At 40.3% G+C, this 16,839-nt stretch overlaps 1 protein-coding gene across 1 annotated transcript in view; it reads left to right on the top strand.

Moving 5' to 3' along the window:
- LOC306966731 (neurobeachin-like) overlaps positions 1 to 16,839 on the top strand; it is a 684,825-nt gene that overhangs the window by 375,552 nt on the left and 292,434 nt on the right. The window contains exon 36 of the mRNA XM_079561544.1: positions 9,337 to 9,491. Coding sequence (XP_079417670.1) covers positions 9,337 to 9,491 — 155 coding nt within the window. The remainder of the gene's footprint in view (positions 1 to 9,336; positions 9,492 to 16,839) is intronic.

Raw genomic sequence — 16,839 nt, forward strand, 5'->3', positions numbered from 1 at the left:
CTTTACCTCAGTCCAAAAGCTTCTGGAAAAAAGCTGTGAAAATAGCAACAAAACTGAGATGAAAACAATGATGGAAATGTAACAAAAAAGTGAGAAAACACTGACAAAAAAGTGACGAAAAATGGATGAAAAAGTGGCAAAAATGTCACAAAAATGTCACAAGAAATTGACAAAAAATGGATGAAAAAATGACAAAAATGTGACAAAAATGTGACTAAAATTTGATTTTAAAAAATTGACAAAAAAATGAAAAAAAAAATTGACAAAAAATGAAAAAAATGTGACAAAAAAATGAAAAAACTGTGATTAAAATTTGACAAAAAAATTGACAAAAATGTGATAAAAAATTTCCAAAAAATGACGAAAAAATGACAAAAAAATTGACAAAAAAATTGACAAAAATGTGATGAAAAATTGACAAAAAATGTACAAAAAATTGACCAAAAAATGACAAAAATGTGACAAAAAATTACAAAAAAATGACAAAAAAGATACAAAAAAGATTTGAATACCCAACAAAAAAATGATGAAAAAAAAATCTAATGACGTGAGGAAAAAGATCCTCTTGGTTCAGGCGGGAGTGAAGAGGTTAAAGAGACAGAGGCCTATTTCAAGACATTCACTACAGCCATTTTGAGAGAGCAATTTTATACAAGGCAGTTATTCTAATTTACTGCATTTACAGACCAACAGAAGGTTTCGTCATCATTGTAGTGTGATATAGACTGGTGCCATGTGATTGAAAAAAAGCATAATATCCCCTCTTTAAAGGGACTATACGGAGTTTAAAAATGTTAAAATTATGTGTTTTCCTCACCCTACATGTTCCAGCCATGTCCTAATGTGTAGAATGAGCAATCGCTATTAATCGAATTTTAATCTAATAGAGAATTTAATAAAGGTCGATCACGATAATCGCGTGGTGCGTTTTTAATTGAGGAGAATTGGTCAGTCCTGTCAGACCAGCTGCAGCGCCTGTCAGGTCAATCCCAGGGAAACACTCGACCCAAACAAACAGGAAGCACAGGATGATACATGCGGCACCAAGAGGACCTGGGGATTTTATGTGTAAAATCAGCTACAAAGTTGCGTTAACTCGTCTAAAGGGAAAAGCAGAAACACGTGAGGAGCCTCAGACCAGGACACACACAGGGAGGAAGAGTTTAAACCTTTGAAGAGGAAAACTATCGATCTATTTGGACCATTTGGATTTGTTTTGAAGCTGCAGCCGTGGATTAGCTGGACTCTAACAGTGAACTGTAAGTTTGATTGTCTTTTTTACTAATACATGCGCAGTTTACTCATTTCTTTAAGTAAATAATAAGTTGTTAGCGCTTCAGTCCGTGACGTCGTGGCCTCTGAGGCTCCGCCCACAAACATGCGCTCGTTTTCTGCTTCTGACTTTCTTCAGACATTGCCATTTTGTGCTTCTCGTTTGCAGATGTTTGTGTGTTGTAGATGTTTGTGTGTTGTAGGTTTGTGTGTTGCAGATGTTTGTGTGTTGTAGGTTTGTGTGTTGTAGGTTTGTGTGTTGTAGATGTTTGTGTGTTGTAGATGTTTGTGTGTTGTACGTTTGTGTGTTGCAGATGTTTGTGTGTTGTAGGTTTGTGTGTTGCAGATGTTTGTGTGTTGTAGGTTTGTGTGTTGTAGGTTTGTGTGTTGTAGATGTTTGTGTGTTGTAGGTTTGTGTGTTGTAGGTTTGTGTGTTGTAGATGTTTGTGTGTTGTAGGTTTGTGTGTTGTAGGTTTGTGTGTTGTAGATGTTTGTGTGTTGTAGGTTTGTGTGTTGTAGATGTTTGTGTGTTGTAGATGTTTGTGTGTTGTAGATGTTTGTGTGTTGCAGATGTTTGTGTGTTGTAGGTTTGTGTGTTGTAGATGTTTGTGTGTTGTAGATGTTTGTGTGTTGTAGGTTTGTGTGTTGTAGATGTTTGTGTGTTGTAGATGTTTGTGTGTTGTAGATGTTTGTGTGTTGCAGATGTTTGTGTGTTGTAGATGTTTGTGTGTTGCAGATGTTTGTGTGTTGTAGGTTTGTGTGTTGTAGGTTGTGTGTTGTAGATGTTTGTGTGTTGTAGGTTTGTGTGTTGTAGATGTTTGTGTGTTGTAGGTTTGTGTGTTGTAGATGTTTGTGTGTTGCAGATGTTTGTGTGTTGTAGGTTTGTGTGTTGTAGGTTTGTGTGTTGCAGATGTTTGTGTGTTGTAGATGTTTGTGTGTTGTAGATGTTTGTGTGTTGTAGGTTTGTGTGTTGTAGGTTTGTGTGTTGTAGATGTTTGTGTGTTGTAGGTTTGTGTGTTGTAGGTTTGTGTGTTGTAGATGTTTGTGTGTTGTAGATGTTTGTGTGTTGTAGGTTTGTGTGTTGTAGGTTTGTGTGTTGTAGATGTTTGTGTGTTGTAGATGTTTGTGTGTTGTAGGTTTGTGTGTTGTAGATGTTTGTGTGTTGTAGGTTTGTGTGTTGTAGGTTTGTGTGTTGCAGATGTTTGTGTGTTGTAGGTTTGTGTGTTGTAGATGTTTGTGTGTTGCAGATGTTTGTGTGTTGTAGGTTTGTGTGTTGTAGGTTTGTGTGTTGTAGGTTTGTGTGTTGTAGATGTTTGTGTGTTGTAGGTTTGTGTGTTGCAGATGTTTGTGTGTTGTAGGTTTGTGTGTTGCAGATGTTTGTGTGTTGTAGGTTTGTGTGTTGTAGGTTTGTGTGTTGTAGATGTTTGTGTGTTGTAGGTTTGTGTGTTGTAGATGTTTGTGTGTTGCAGATGTTTGTGTGTTGTAGGTTTGTGTGTTGTAGGTTTGTGTGTTGTAGGTTTGTGTGTTGTAGATGTTTGTGTGTTGTAGGTTTGTGTGTTGTAGGTTTGTGTGTTGTAGGTTTGTGTGTTGTAGGTTTGTGTGTTGCAGATGTTTGTGTGTTGTAGGTTTGTGTGTTGTAGGTTTGTGTGTTGTAGATGTTTGTGTGTTGTAGGTTTGTGTGTTGTAGGTTTGTGTGTTGCAGATGTTTGTGTGTTGTAGATGTTTGTGTGTTGTAGGTTTGTGTGTTGTAGATGTTTGTGTGTTGCAGATGTTTGTGTGTTGTAGGTTTGTGTGTTGTAGATGTTTGTGTGTTGCAGATGTTTGTGTGTTGTAGGTTTGTGTGTTGTAGATGTTTGTGTGTTGTAGGTTTGTGTGTTGTAGATGTTTGTGTGTTGTAGATGTTTGTGTGTTGTAGGTTTGTGTGTTGTAGATGTTTGTGTGTTGTAGATGTTTGTGTGTTGTAGATGTTTGTGTGTTGCAGATGTTTGTGTGTTGTAGATGTTTGTGTGTTGCAGATGTTTGTGTGTTGTAGGTTTGTGTGTTGTAGATGTTTGTGTGTTGTAGGTTTGTGTGTTGTAGATGTTTGTGTGTTGCAGATGTTTGTGTGTTGTAGGTTTGTGTGTTGTAGGTTTGTGTGTTGCAGATGTTTGTGTGTTGTAGATGTTTGTGTGTTGTAGGTTTGTGTGTTGTAGGTTTGTGTGTTGTAGATGTTTGTGTGTTGTAGATGTTTGTGTGTTGTAGATGTTTGTGTGTTGTAGGTTTGTGTGTTGTAGATGTTTGTGTGTTGTAGGTTTGTGTGTTGTAGATGTTTGTGTGTTGCAGATGTTTGTGTGTTGTAGGTTTGTGTGTTGTAGGTTTGTGTGTTGTAGGTTTGTGTGTTGTAGATGTTTGTGTGTTGTAGGTTTGTGTGTTGTAGATGTTTGTGTGTTGCAGATGTTTGTGTGTTGTAGGTTTGTGTGTTGTAGGTTTGTGTGTTGTAGGTTTGTGTGTTGTAGATGTTTGTGTGTTGTAGGTTTGTGTGTTGTAGGTTTGTGTGTTGTAGGTTTGTGTGTTGTAGGTTTGTGTGTTGCAGATGTTTGTGTGTTGTAGGTTTGTGTGTTGCAGATGTTTGTGTGTTGTAGGTTTGTGTGTTGTAGGTTTGTGTGTTGTAGATGTTTGTGTGTTGTAGGTTTGTGTGTTGTAGGTTTGTGTGTTGCAGATGTTTGTGTGTTGTAGATGTTTGTGTGTTGTAGGTTTGTGTGTTGTAGATGTTTGTGTGTTGCAGATGTTTGTGTGTTGTAGATGTTTGTGTGTTGTAGATGTTTGTGTGTTGTAGATGTTTGTGTGTTGTAGGTTTGTGTGTTGTAGATGTTTGTGTGTTGTAGATGTTTGTGTGTTGTAGATGTTTGTGTGTTGCAGATGTTTGTGTGTTGTAGGTTTGTGTGTTGTAGATGTTTGTGTGTTGTAGGTTTGTGTGTTGTAGATGTTTGTGTGTTGCAGATGTTTGTGTGTTGTAGGTTTGTGTGTTGTAGATGTTTGTGTGTTGTAGGTTTGTGTGTTGTAGATGTTTGTGTGTTGTAGATGTTTGTGTGTTGTAGGTTTGTGTGTTGTAGATGTTTGTGTGTTGTAGGTTTGTGTGTTGTAGGTTTGTGTGTTGTAGATGTTTGTGTGTTGCAGATGTTTGTGTGTTGTAGGTTTGTGTGTTGTAGGTTTGTGTGTTGTAGGTTTGTGTGTTGTAGATGTTTGTGTGTTGCAGATGTTTGTGTGTTGTAGATGTTTGTGTGTTGTAGATGTTTGTGTGTTGTAGATGTTTGTGTGTTGCAGATGTTTGTGTGTTGTAGGTTTGTGTGTTGTAGGTTTGTGTGTTGTAGATGTTTGTGTGTTGCAGATGTTTGTGTGTTGTAGATGTTTGTGTGTTGTAGATGTTTGTGTGTTGTAGATGTTTGTGTGTTGCAGATGTTTGTGTGTTGTAGGTTTGTGTGTTGTAGGTTTGTGTGTTGTAGGTTTGTGTGTTGTAGGTTTGTGTGTTGTAGATGTTTGTGTGTTGTAGATGTTTGTGTGTTGCAGATGTTTGTGTGTTGTAGGTTTGTGTGTTGTAGGTTTGTGTGTTGTAGATGTTTGTGTGTTGTAGGTTTGTGTGTTGTAGATGTTTGTGTGTTGTAGATGTTTGTGTGTTGCAGATGTTTGTGTGTTGCAGATGTTTGTGTGTTGCTTGTCCAGGTGAAGGGGTGACATGAACTTTACATTACAATTCTTCTTTTTCAAGACTTGAAAATGAACAAATCATTTTGCCGGTGTTTTTCTAACATTGATTCACATTTTAAGTTTTTTAAGTTTAAATTGATTTTCGATGAAACGTTACACTCCTACAATATAGACAATAAGCATTTGGAAATAAAATAGTTGGTTCCATTGGCAATTAAAACAGTATAAGAGCACACCCCCTGTCAAACCTAAAGACCGACAGTGTTATTGAGCCTCTTGTTTCCTTTATCCGCCCCACTGTTAAAAATCTTGACGTGACTTTTGATACTTGTTTCAAATTTGGAAAACACATTGGATCAGTTGTAAAAGCCAGCTACTTCCAACTAAGACTTCTAGCGAAAATTAAGGCCTACTTGCCACAAAAAGACTTAGAGAAAGCGATCCACACCTTCATCACTTCAAGGTTGGATTATTGTAACTCCCTTTACACAGGGCTGGACCTGAAATCCCTCCAGCGCCTGCAGGGAGTCCAAAATGCCGCAGCCCGCCTGCTGACCGGCACGTCACTCGCATTCTATCCTCTTTATATTGGCTACCAGTTCCCTTTCGAATCAAGTTTAAAATTCTGTTGATTGTTTTTAAATGCCTATATTAGTATCTGCCAGAACTGCTGCAGCTCTACTGTCCTTCCAGAGCTCTGAGGGTGACCGAGCCTTCTCAGTGGCGGCCCCAAAACTTTGGAACAGCCTTCCTCTACATGTGCGCTCGGCTCAGTCTATAGAGGACCAAATTAAAAACTCATCTTTTTGCTTTGGCCTTCGGTTCTATGTATACCAGACACCAGGGCTGGACTGGCAGAAAAAATCAGCCCGGGACTTTTGGGTCAAGACCGGCCCTCTAAAAAAAAACAAAAAAACAGTCATATTCAATGCAATAGTCGAGGTGATGAGCAAAACAATAAGCCCTTGGCTTGAACTAAAACAGTATAAGCTACGAATCGAGGACAATAGTTGCATTTTGTTTCTGCCGAATTCAGGCTAACACCTCATAGCACTCAACACTTTAATCTTGTCATTTACAATTTGATGGAACTTTTGTAAAATTACTTAACAATCTTAAAATGTGCGTTCCGTTAATGAAGTTCCTCTCGAGACTGCAACACAAATAAACTTCTCAAAACCAACCAAATGATCCCACTGTAGGTTTAAGATGAAACGGTAAAACTCACCACAGAGTCAGAGAGGTGTGGAGTGAGAATAGAAGTCCCAAAAAGGCCAAACATTGTAAATCCTTTTAATGGAAACAAGATTTCCAAACTGCACTGACGACGAGGGGCAAGACGGAGTCACCTGAGAACTCCCAGCATGCACTTCTTCGCAAACATTTGTCTAAAATGTATAAAAAAATAGAGGTCTAAGGTTCTGTGGGTCCTGGAGGGAGTTACAATAAACTATTTCCTCTTATATTAGCAATGTGAGGGGCATGAGTGTTAGGTCCCAGAGGCTCATTGCTCATTTTACGAGATTATCTGTGAACCATGAATCAAGAAAGCGTGCTACGAGCACGGTATAAAAAGCGTCACATCCCTCTAGTGGAGGGGTTGTGTAATTGCATCTACGTAACGATAGAGACTCTGATGGCTCCTCACGCTAATTGTGGGCCGGTGAAAGGATATTGCGGGCCTTATCTCGATCTGACTGGCCCAATCGGCCCAAAAGTATGTCGGCCCACCGGGAAAACTCCCGAATCTCCCGATGGCCAGTCCAGCCCTGCCAGACACAGTTTGTGCCTTTATATATTACCTGTGTTTAAGTTTTATTGAGTTAATTGTACATGTTGTTACTGTTCTTGTACAACACTTAGGTCGACTATGGTTGTTTTTAAATGAGCCTTCTGCTCAACATTTTAGTTGCTGAAGAAGCCTCTTTAAGAACCAATATGTACTGAAGATGTCCTGGATTACTTTCTACGATGTCACACTCCTGTATGACGGATTGTTTTTCAACTAAATCTTCTGCCTCCTCTAAAACCTGCTCACCCTATAGTTTAGATTTTGCAGCTCATATAAATCAAGCTAATTCCAAATAGAACAGTCCACAGAGCCGACATGGAGATATTAGAACGTAACCTTCACGGTCTCCCGGTCTCCCCGCCGGACCCTTTACCTCCCGGACTCACCTCGTCCTTGTTGTTTTATTGTTTATGTGCCTCTTGGACAATAAGCCCTTCTGATTTAATACCGGTGTAGCTTTGTTAACCTTGACACCGCGTATTGCTTCCATTTCCCGTAATAGCCGCCGCCCGCCTGCCCGCCCGCCCGCCTCTGGAGTGGGGGAGGAGGGCGCTGATGGAGCGTCCCTGCCCCGGCGCATGATTTAGAGCGCCGCCGGGGAGGGAGCGGGGGATGAACGTCCGTCCGCTGATATGTGAGCGCGCCGGAGTGTGTTGGATGAAGCCGTGACGCTCCTCCCGTGACAAATGCCCCTTCAGAGGATTCATGGCTTTACACGGAGCTTTCCCCAGTGTGGTTAGTCTATTAGAAGGTGCTTCATCACCACAAGGAGCGTCGGATGTTTCCCAAACTGTGGGGGTGCACTTAGCAGCTATAGTGGCAGGATTTATGGATCTTTAGGAAGGCTGGGCACCAATGCATGTTTTTGATGCTTCAGCAATTCTTGGTTTTTGATACTGATGCCTGAACGTTGGTGTGCTTTACCCTTTTTCCTCCACACATGACGTTGTGTGTTCCTCCCAAACAATTCAACTTTGGTTTCATCAGTCCACAAAATATTTTGTCAGTAGGGCTGTGGAGAATCTAAGTGCTTTTTTCGCAAACTTCAAATATGCAGAAATGATCTTTTTTAGACAGTAATGGTTTCCTCCGTGGTGTTCAGTGTTTTACTTATAGATACAAACGGCATCTCTGGACTCGCCCATACATGGTCATGTTTGAAAACAGTTAAGGGGGAAAACAATTTGGAGAAAAATAAAAACTTTCTCTAATTATTCCAAAACTGCTTTAACAAATGCTGAATTATGAATATAGTGTTCTACTTAATAAAGATACAAAGACATGGAGAGGAGCGGAGTGGTTCAACAGCCCATAAATACATAAATAACGGCGAATATTAACATGATGCTTCATGTTAGCACCGTGCTAATGCTAATACTAGCTAGCACTAGCTACGACTGCCTTTTTTCCCCCACTTCTACTGAACAATCTGCTGTGAATAAACATCCATATGGACCTGATTTAGACTTGCCTTCATTTGTATGTGATAAATACGTTTATATTTCTCCAGAAAATGGCTAAAAAGATTCTGTTTCCCCCACGGCGAAGCCACGACCCCTTCTATGACGCGATGCCATCTGTATCTTTTGTAGTTGTGTCAAGAGATGTTGCCGCATGTGCTGGTGATTTCTGTAAATGAGTCTTCATGTATTTCTGAGCCACTGAAGCCGTTTCTGTTCATGAAGAAGAAGAAGAAGAAGAAGAAGAAGAAGAAGATAGATGGTTTATGCACAACGGGTCCTGCACCTTGATGCTCGGGAGACTCCAGAGGCACCAGCAGCTTCAAATACCTGCTTTGTAGCATCTGTTCTCTTAATCTGATGTGTTTTTCTGGCAGAAACTGTCCTCATTGTGCCTTTATCTGCACAAACCCGTGTGTGCTCTGAATCAGTACAATGATTAAGCGAAATCTTTCATGAAATATCAAAGGTTTTTATTCCTATTTAGTCCATTCAACTATTTCACGCTTTTCATCAGCAGAGAGATCCTTTTTCTTTCCCATATTGCTTGAAAATGATGATCTGCTTAATAATGTGGAACATCCTTTTTCAGTAGTTTTTTCCTTGACCTCTTAACTCCCGCCTGAACCAAGAGGACGTTTTTCCTCACGTCATCAGATTTTTTTTTCCAATCATTTTTTTGTTGGGTGTTCAACTCATTTTTGCAACTTTTTTGTCATTTTTTTTAAATCACATTTATGTCATTTTTTCGTCATTTTTTTGTCAATTTCTTGTGACATTTTTGCCACTTTTTTATAAATTTTTCGTCCCTTTTTGTCAATGTTTTCTCACTTTTTTGTCACATTTCCATCATTGTTTTCGTCTCAATTTTGTTGCTATTTTCACAGCTTTTTTCCAGAAGCTTTTGGACTGGGGTAAAGCCAAACTGGAGAAAATGTGCTCGGTTCAGGTGGGAGTTAAGGGGTTAACTGGGTTTAACCTGAGAACTAATCATCACAGGCGTCTGAGATTAATGTCAGTGATTCAAAGAGCCCTGAGACACAAAACCATCCATGAAAACGTAATACTTTCCCCTCCCGTGTTTCTTTACTTTGACATCCACACATGTGTTTCCTCCTTCTGTCCCAGTCCAGCTGTGCCCAGTACGTCGGCGAGAGGACGTCAGAGGAGAAACAGTCCGACCTCCTCCTGATCGCCGCCAAACGCCGCGACCACGTGTCCGCGGACCAGCTCCGGCAGAAAGCCCTCGCCGCCCTGACGCCCTGGGGGGCCGCGCCGCACAGGTAACTACACGCTCCGTCCACGGCTTTGAAATGAACTCCTCGCCCCCGGAGTCTGGCGGTGACGGTGAAGGACCGCCGCTTAATGCCGTTTTCCCAGGGATCCGACGGGGTCAGCGGGCGGGTCGGGGAAACGCAATTACAGCGCGGAGAGGCCCGATCCTCGCGGGACGTGTTGATTGGACAGAGAGGAGGGGGCAGAGCGAGGTGTGTGTGTGGGGGGGGGTTCATTGACCGCCTCGGTAACGGAGGTGGTGTTTGGCTGTGGACCTCCCCGTGGGTCTTGTTAAAATAACCGGAGGCTTTGGAAAGTCCAGCGGCGGGATCAAGCGGCGGACAAGCTGAGCGGTCAGAGCGGGAGGGTCGAGTCTGAGACAGGAGTGCAGAGTTCATTAGTGGGCACTAAGCTTTCTGCACACACGTCTGTATCTTACACTTTGTTGGTTAGAAAATGCACTATTGATCGGAAACAGCTGCCCCGCACCACATTAAAAAGTATGTTTATTACTCCAAGTGGCGTAGACTTCTGGAACACATTAAAAGAGGATTTAAAAGTTTAAGAGTATACAGAAAGCATATACTGGAACAGTATGCAGAAATAATCATCTATCGAGTTTTTTTAAAGCTTGTTATGTGAAGTGTGTGCACCTGTTTATGCAAATGCACAAGAATGTTACAAACTAAGTGACTATATTATTATTACTGTCTTGTTATGAGGAGCCATATGAAAAAGCACTAGTGTTGCAAATATACACTTCCATGTTTCAGGTTCAACAAAATACAAAATTGAATCAGCAGCAGAAGAAGAAACAAAAGAAAAGTAACTTGCTCATAACTTGGGATGCACTGTTCCAATTCTGGTATCAGATATTGGAGCCAATTAGTTGTTTTCAGGCTCTAGAATGTGATGATGTTACAGGACCCAGTGGGGATCAGGAGCCAGTTCATTCATTTAAAAGTAGAAAATGAGCGCTGCTTCGATTGTTTTAAACTACGGGTGCTCTTCCAAGGAGCCGATCATGTATGAAAACAGAAAAAAATGACTGGCGATGAGTGTGGAATGCAGTCAGTTATCAAAAAGTAAAAGTCCTTTATTATACCATGGACAAAGTCCATCCATCCATTTTCTTCCACTTGTCTGTTTCCGGGTCGTGGGGGCAGATGTCCGAGCCGCCCAAGTCACACTGCACCCAGAAGGGTGGTCCACAGAAGACCATGGACAAAGTCATTCTTTTTATTACATTCATTATGTCTTGAATAACATATTTAGTTTAGGCCTCTGATGAAGACAGAAGTAGTACCGTGTCCGTCGAAACGTGTAAGGTATTTGAACAGCTTTGTTTGTTTCTACCTCGTGTCTTTCAAAAAGAACCTAAAAAACTAAACATGGACAAAGTAATTAAAAAACGCCGGCACCCAAGGCAGGCTCACGTGAGAGGTATCACATGACCCACACGAAAGTACGAAAAAGAAATATACATACATTACATACATACATGAAGTGAGCACTTCATGTATGTATGTAATGTATGTAAACGCGTTGGCGTTTTTAATTACTTTGTCCATGGTATAATAAAGGACTTTTACTTTTTACCTTTTGACTGCATTCCACACTCATAGCCAGTCATTTGTTTCTGTTTTCATACTTTATTTATTTATATTTATTTATTTGATGGGACAGTGCATGTTGATGAACATACATGGATCTCATGCATGTAAACAAGCCACACCGGGTTGTAGCCTTGGGCTAATTTTCATCTGTCCCTGTGCACTCTCAAACACTCTCACATTCATCTTGGCCTATTGTACATGTTTTTAGTGGTAGGGGAAACCGGAGTAGCCAGGGGGAGAACATGCAAACTCCACACAGAAAGGCCCCGTCCAGGTGGGAATCGAACCCGGGACCTTCTAGCTGTGAAGCACGAGCACAAACCACTGAACCATACGCCTTAAAGCTGGAGTACATGATTTTTCCTATTCAGTCACGTCTTTTGTTTTGGCCCAAACTTGTTTCTAGCTCTCACAGTTCCTGCTGTTTATTCAAATTGTTCAAAATATGTAATTATTTACATAAATTCCAAGATAAATTCCACTAATTTAGATTCGACTTTTATCATCCATTGCTCAATAAAACTGAGGTGAAGACAATACAACAAGGTCTGTGTTGTGCTGTGTTTACAACATACTCTGAGGAAGCAAAAATACATGTGTTCTACAACACCAAAAGAGTCAGGTACCACAGCTTTAAAGGGATATTTCAGGATTTTTGACATAGGGCCTCATTTCTTCGTTATCCAGAGTGTTGCTGATTTCTGGAGATATTTTTTTTTGTAATTCAAGCAGTTCTTATGTTTGAAGAGTTTCGTGGCGCTAGGCTAGCGCATGTCTATGGTATCAGCTAGCCTGCATTAACAACAGTCTGTGTCCATAGAATAATGTTTGGAATATAACTGACCTTACGTCACATGAATGATCGCATTTTGAGGGACTATTTTCTAGCAGATCACTCCGCCGGCGCGTAGTTTATACAACCACGAAGTTGATGCTGCTCAAATAGAAGTTATTTTAAATGCAAAATGGTTAAAATGATTCAATCAACACAGACATTTATATGGTTAGTCTGGTGTTATAAGTGATTTGCCTCAGGTGCTCTGTGGAGCGGGTCACACTGTTTTTAATGCAGGCTAGCTGATACCATAGAAATGCACTAGCTTAGCATTAGCCTAGCGCCACGAAACTCTTCAAATATAAAAACTGCATGAATTACAAAAAAAATATCTCCAGAAATTAACAACACTCTGGATAACTAGGAAATGAGGTCTTTTTATCGGTTAATATCGGATATTGGCAGATACAGCGCCAGACACAACAAGTAAACATTCACAACATATGGCCATTATCGTATAAAATGTAAATCTTTGTGTGGTATTAGTTTAAGCAGACACTGTTTACTCACTCTTATCAGACATCACACATTGTATGTACTCACTGTTTTTAATCAAATTTCGAATATCGGTGTCAGAAGCAGAAAAGCCGGGACACATGAGAGAACAACACGACGAGAGAACGAAGCTCCAAACTGTAAATTTCACATGACTGTTCCCCTTTACGCTCGGCCGCTTTAACGACAGCACATTATTCCTAATTGTAAAACATTTATCGTCGAAAGCACTGCGGCCAGACACGGCTCATGCAACATTCAGACGGCGCTCTGTAAATTACGCTTTAACCCAAATAACCCTGGCTGAGAAAAAACGAAAAAAAAAAAACGAAAATAATAAAGATTTTAACGGCGCACTCGAGCTCACCCGTGACGAACCGCGCCAAACGCCGGGCGCGCGTTCAAATATTTACGCCGGCTCCGCATTTGCATGGAAACAAAAGGTTGTGCGGCGAAGCGTGGGCGCGTTTTTGTAAATGATCCCCCCCCGCGAAAAAAAAAAAACTTCCAACAAATTCAAATTTAATGCTAACCTGCTGTGGGGAGAAAAATGACGCAATAAGCTCGGCAGCTCCGGGCGCTGTCGCAGTTCAGCGGCCCACTTCTATTCAATGCTACATTAACTTTCCCATTTATGCGCCGCTTGTAAAAAATAAAGCCGGCGGCGATGGGCGAAGGGGGGGCGGTTATGAAGGAGTAGGAGGTGAATTCAGGGGAGGGGGCGCGGGGGGGTTTACATGTTTGTTTTTCCTCCACATAACTCTCAAATTGCTTCGGACTGTTCTGCCTGGAGACGAGCCAGGAGTTATTTATAATTCGGTTGTTGTTGTTGGGGAAGCGTTTGTTCTGCTTTTGTGTGTGAGGGAACTTACGCTGAAGAGGAGGTTTTTTATTGGCTGACCTTTGGCTTTTGATATTTTAAATGCAAAAAAAACAAACATATGTAATGTAAAATAAATAATTCATAAGTCCGCATTATAGGAGGACTTATTGTAGGTTTACCTCTACTCCTCGTTTGAAGTGTATTTTAGTTTTAGCTGTAGACTTTATGAAAGGAAGGGAAGAAAGAAGGAACGAATGAAAGAAGGAAGGAATGAAATGAAGAAAGAAGAAAGAAGGAAATGAAGAAAGAAGGAAGAAAAGAAGGAGGGAAGTAATGAAAGAAGGCAGGGATCAAATGAAGAAAGAAGGAAATAAAGAAAGAAGGAAGAAGGAAAAAGAGAAAGAAAGAGAAAGAAAGAAAGAAAAAGAGAAAGAAAGAGAAAGAAAGAAAGAAAGAAAAAGAGAAAAGAAAGGGAGGGAGGGAGGAAAGAAGGAAATGAAGAAAGAAGGAAATGAAGAAAGAAGGAAGAAAAGAAGGAGGGAAGTAAAGAAAGAAGGAAGGAATCAAATGAAGAAAGAAAGAAGAAAGAAGGAAATAAAGAAAGAAAGAAGGAAGAAAGAAAGGAAGGAAGGAATCAAATGAAGGAAGGAAGGAAGGAAGGAAGGAAGGAAGGACTCAATCAAGGAATCAAGGAATCAAGGAATCAAAGGAAGGAAGGCGTTTGTTCTGCTTTTGTGTGTGAGGGACCGGTGTATATACGGCCTCACGCTGAAGAGGAGGGTTTTTATTGAAAGCTTTAGTGGCTGACCTTTGGCTTTTCATATTTTAAATGCAAAAAAAACAACACATGTAATGTAAAATAAATAATTCATAAGTCCGCATTATAGGAGGACTTATTGTAGGTTTACCTCTACTCCTCGTTTGAAGTGTATTTTAGTTTTATCTGTAGACTTTATGAAAGGAAGGAAGAAAGGAAGGAAAGAAAGAAGGAATGAATGAAGAAAGAAGGAAATAAAGAAAGAAGGAAGAAAGGAAGAAAGAAAAAGAAAAAGAGATGGAGGGAGGGAGGGAGGAAATGAAGAAAGAAGGAAGAAAAGATGGAGGGAAGTAAAGAAAGAAGGAAGGAATCAAATGAAGAAAGAAAGAAGGAAAGAAAGAAGTAAGGAAGGAAGGAATCAAATTAAGAAAGAATGAAAAAGAGAAAGAGGGAGAGAGGAAGGAAGGAAGAAAAGAAGGAAAGAAAGAAGGAAGGAAGGAAATGAAGAAAGAAGGAAATAAAGAAAGAAGGAAGAAAGGAAGGAAGGAAGAAAAAGAGAAAGAAACAAAGAGAGAGGGAGGGAGGAAATGAAGAAAGAAGGAAGAAAAAAAGGAGGCAAGTAAAGACAGAAGGAAGGAATCAAATGAAGAAAGAAGGAAATAAAGAAAGAAGGAAGTAAGGAAAAAAAGCAGGAAGGAATCAAATGAAGGGAGGGAGGGAGGGAGGGAGGGAGGGAGGGAGGGAGGAAGGAAGGAAGGAAGGAAGGAAGGAAGGAAGGAAGGAAGGAAGGAAGGAAGGAAGGAAGGAAGGAAGGAAGGAAGGAAGGCGTTTGTTCTGCTTTTGTGTGTGAGGGACCGGTGTATATACGGCCTCACGCTGAAGAGGAGGTTTTTTATTGAAAGCTTTAGTGGCTGACCTTTGGCTTTTTATATTTTAAATGCAAAAAAAAAAACATATGTAATGTAAAATAAATAATTCATAAGTCTGCATTATAGGAGGACTTATCGTAGGTTTACCTCTAGTACTTATTTGAAGTGTATTTTAGTTTTATCTGTAGACTTTATGAAAGTAAGAAGAAAAGAAGGAAGAAAAGGAGGGAAGTAAAGAAAGAAGGAAGGAATCAAATGAAGAAAGAAAGAAGGAAATAAAGAAAGAAGGAAGAAAGGAAGAAAGAAAAAGAGAAAGAAATAAAGGGGAAGGAAGGAAGGAATCAAATGAAGAAAAAAAGGAAATAAAGAAAGAAAGAGTAAAAGAAAGAGAGGGAAGGGAGGGGGAGAGAGAGGTAAAGAAGGAGGGAAGTAAAGAAGGAGGGAAGTAAAGAAAGAAGGAAGGAATCACATGAAGAAAGAAAGAAGGAAATAAAGAAAGAAGGAGGGAAGTAAAGAAAGAAGGAAGGAATCAAATGAAGGGAGGGAGGGAGGGAGGGAGGGAGGGAGGGAGGGAGGGAGGGAGGGAGGAAGGAAGGAAGGAAGGAAGGAAGGAAGGAAGGAAGGAAGGAAGGAAGGAAGGAAGGAAGGAAGGAAGGAAGGAAGGAAGGCGTTTGTTCTGCTTTTGTGTGTGAGGGACCGGTGTGTGCGGCCTCACGCTGAAGAGGAGGTTTTTTATTGGAAGCTTTAGTGGCTGACCTTTGGCTTTTTAGATTTTAAATGTAAAAAAAAACATACGTAATGTAAAATAAATAATTCATAAGTCCGCATTATAGGAGGACTTATCGTAGGTTTACCTCGTTTGAAGTGTATTTTAGTTTTATCTGTAGACTTTATTCTTTGTATTCTTCAAGGAAGGAAGAAAGAAAGAAATAAGGGAAGGAAATAGGAAAGAGAAAGAGAGAAAGAGAGAAAGAGAGAAAGCTTAAAAACAACCATCAATATTTCTGAAACTCAACAGAGAGTGACTGAACCCACTTATTTCTCAGACTCATTAGCCAGAAATGTTGCACCTACTGCTAAAAAAGTTATATTTCCTTATGTTGCTACCTCCGGGGTTAGCGTAGCTTCTGCGCCGTTAGCATTTATCTCTGCTAACCCGGATGTACTGATTTTGGTAAATGTTACTTTTATAGCATAAAGGGATATTTCAGGATTTTTGACATAGGGCCTCATTTCCTAGTTATCCAGAGTGTTGCTGATTTCTGGAGATATTTTTTTTTGTAATTCATGCAGTTCTTATATTTGAAGAGTTTCGTGGTGCTAGGCTAGTGCATTTCTATGGTATCAGCTAGCCTGCATTAAAAACAGTCTGACAGCAGAGCACCTGAGGCAAATCACTAATAACACCAGACTAACCATAATATATATGGTTAGTCTGTGTAGTATTCTATGTGTCCATAGAGTAACGTTTGGAATATAACTGACCTTGCATCACATGAATGATCACATTTTGAGGGACTATTTTCTAGCAGATCACTCCGCCGCTGCGTAGCTTATACAACCACGAAGCTGAAGCAAATACAAGTTCTTTTAAATGCCAAATGGTTAAAATGATTCTATGGAAATGACACATGGTTAGTCTGGTGTTATAAGTAATTTGGCTCAGGTGCTCTGTGGAGCGGGTCACACTGTTTTTAATGCAGGCTAGCTGATACCATAGAAATGCGCTAGCCTAGCACTAGCCTAGCACCACGAAACTCTTTAAACATAAGAACTGCTTGAATTACAAAAAAAATATCGCCAGAAATTAGCAACACTCTGGATAACTATGAGGAAATGAGGCCCTGTGTCAAAAATCCTGAAATATCCCTTGAAATAAAACAGTGAGCGACTGAAGGGAGTGATGCGCCGCCTTGTAAGCAGAGCCGCGCTGCTGGATCATACTACACGCTTCCCCCCAT

Source organism: Gobius niger (assembly GCF_951799975.1).
Source record: "Gobius niger genome assembly, chromosome: 1".
Taxonomy (NCBI): Eukaryota; Metazoa; Chordata; class Actinopteri; order Gobiiformes; family Gobiidae; genus Gobius; species Gobius niger.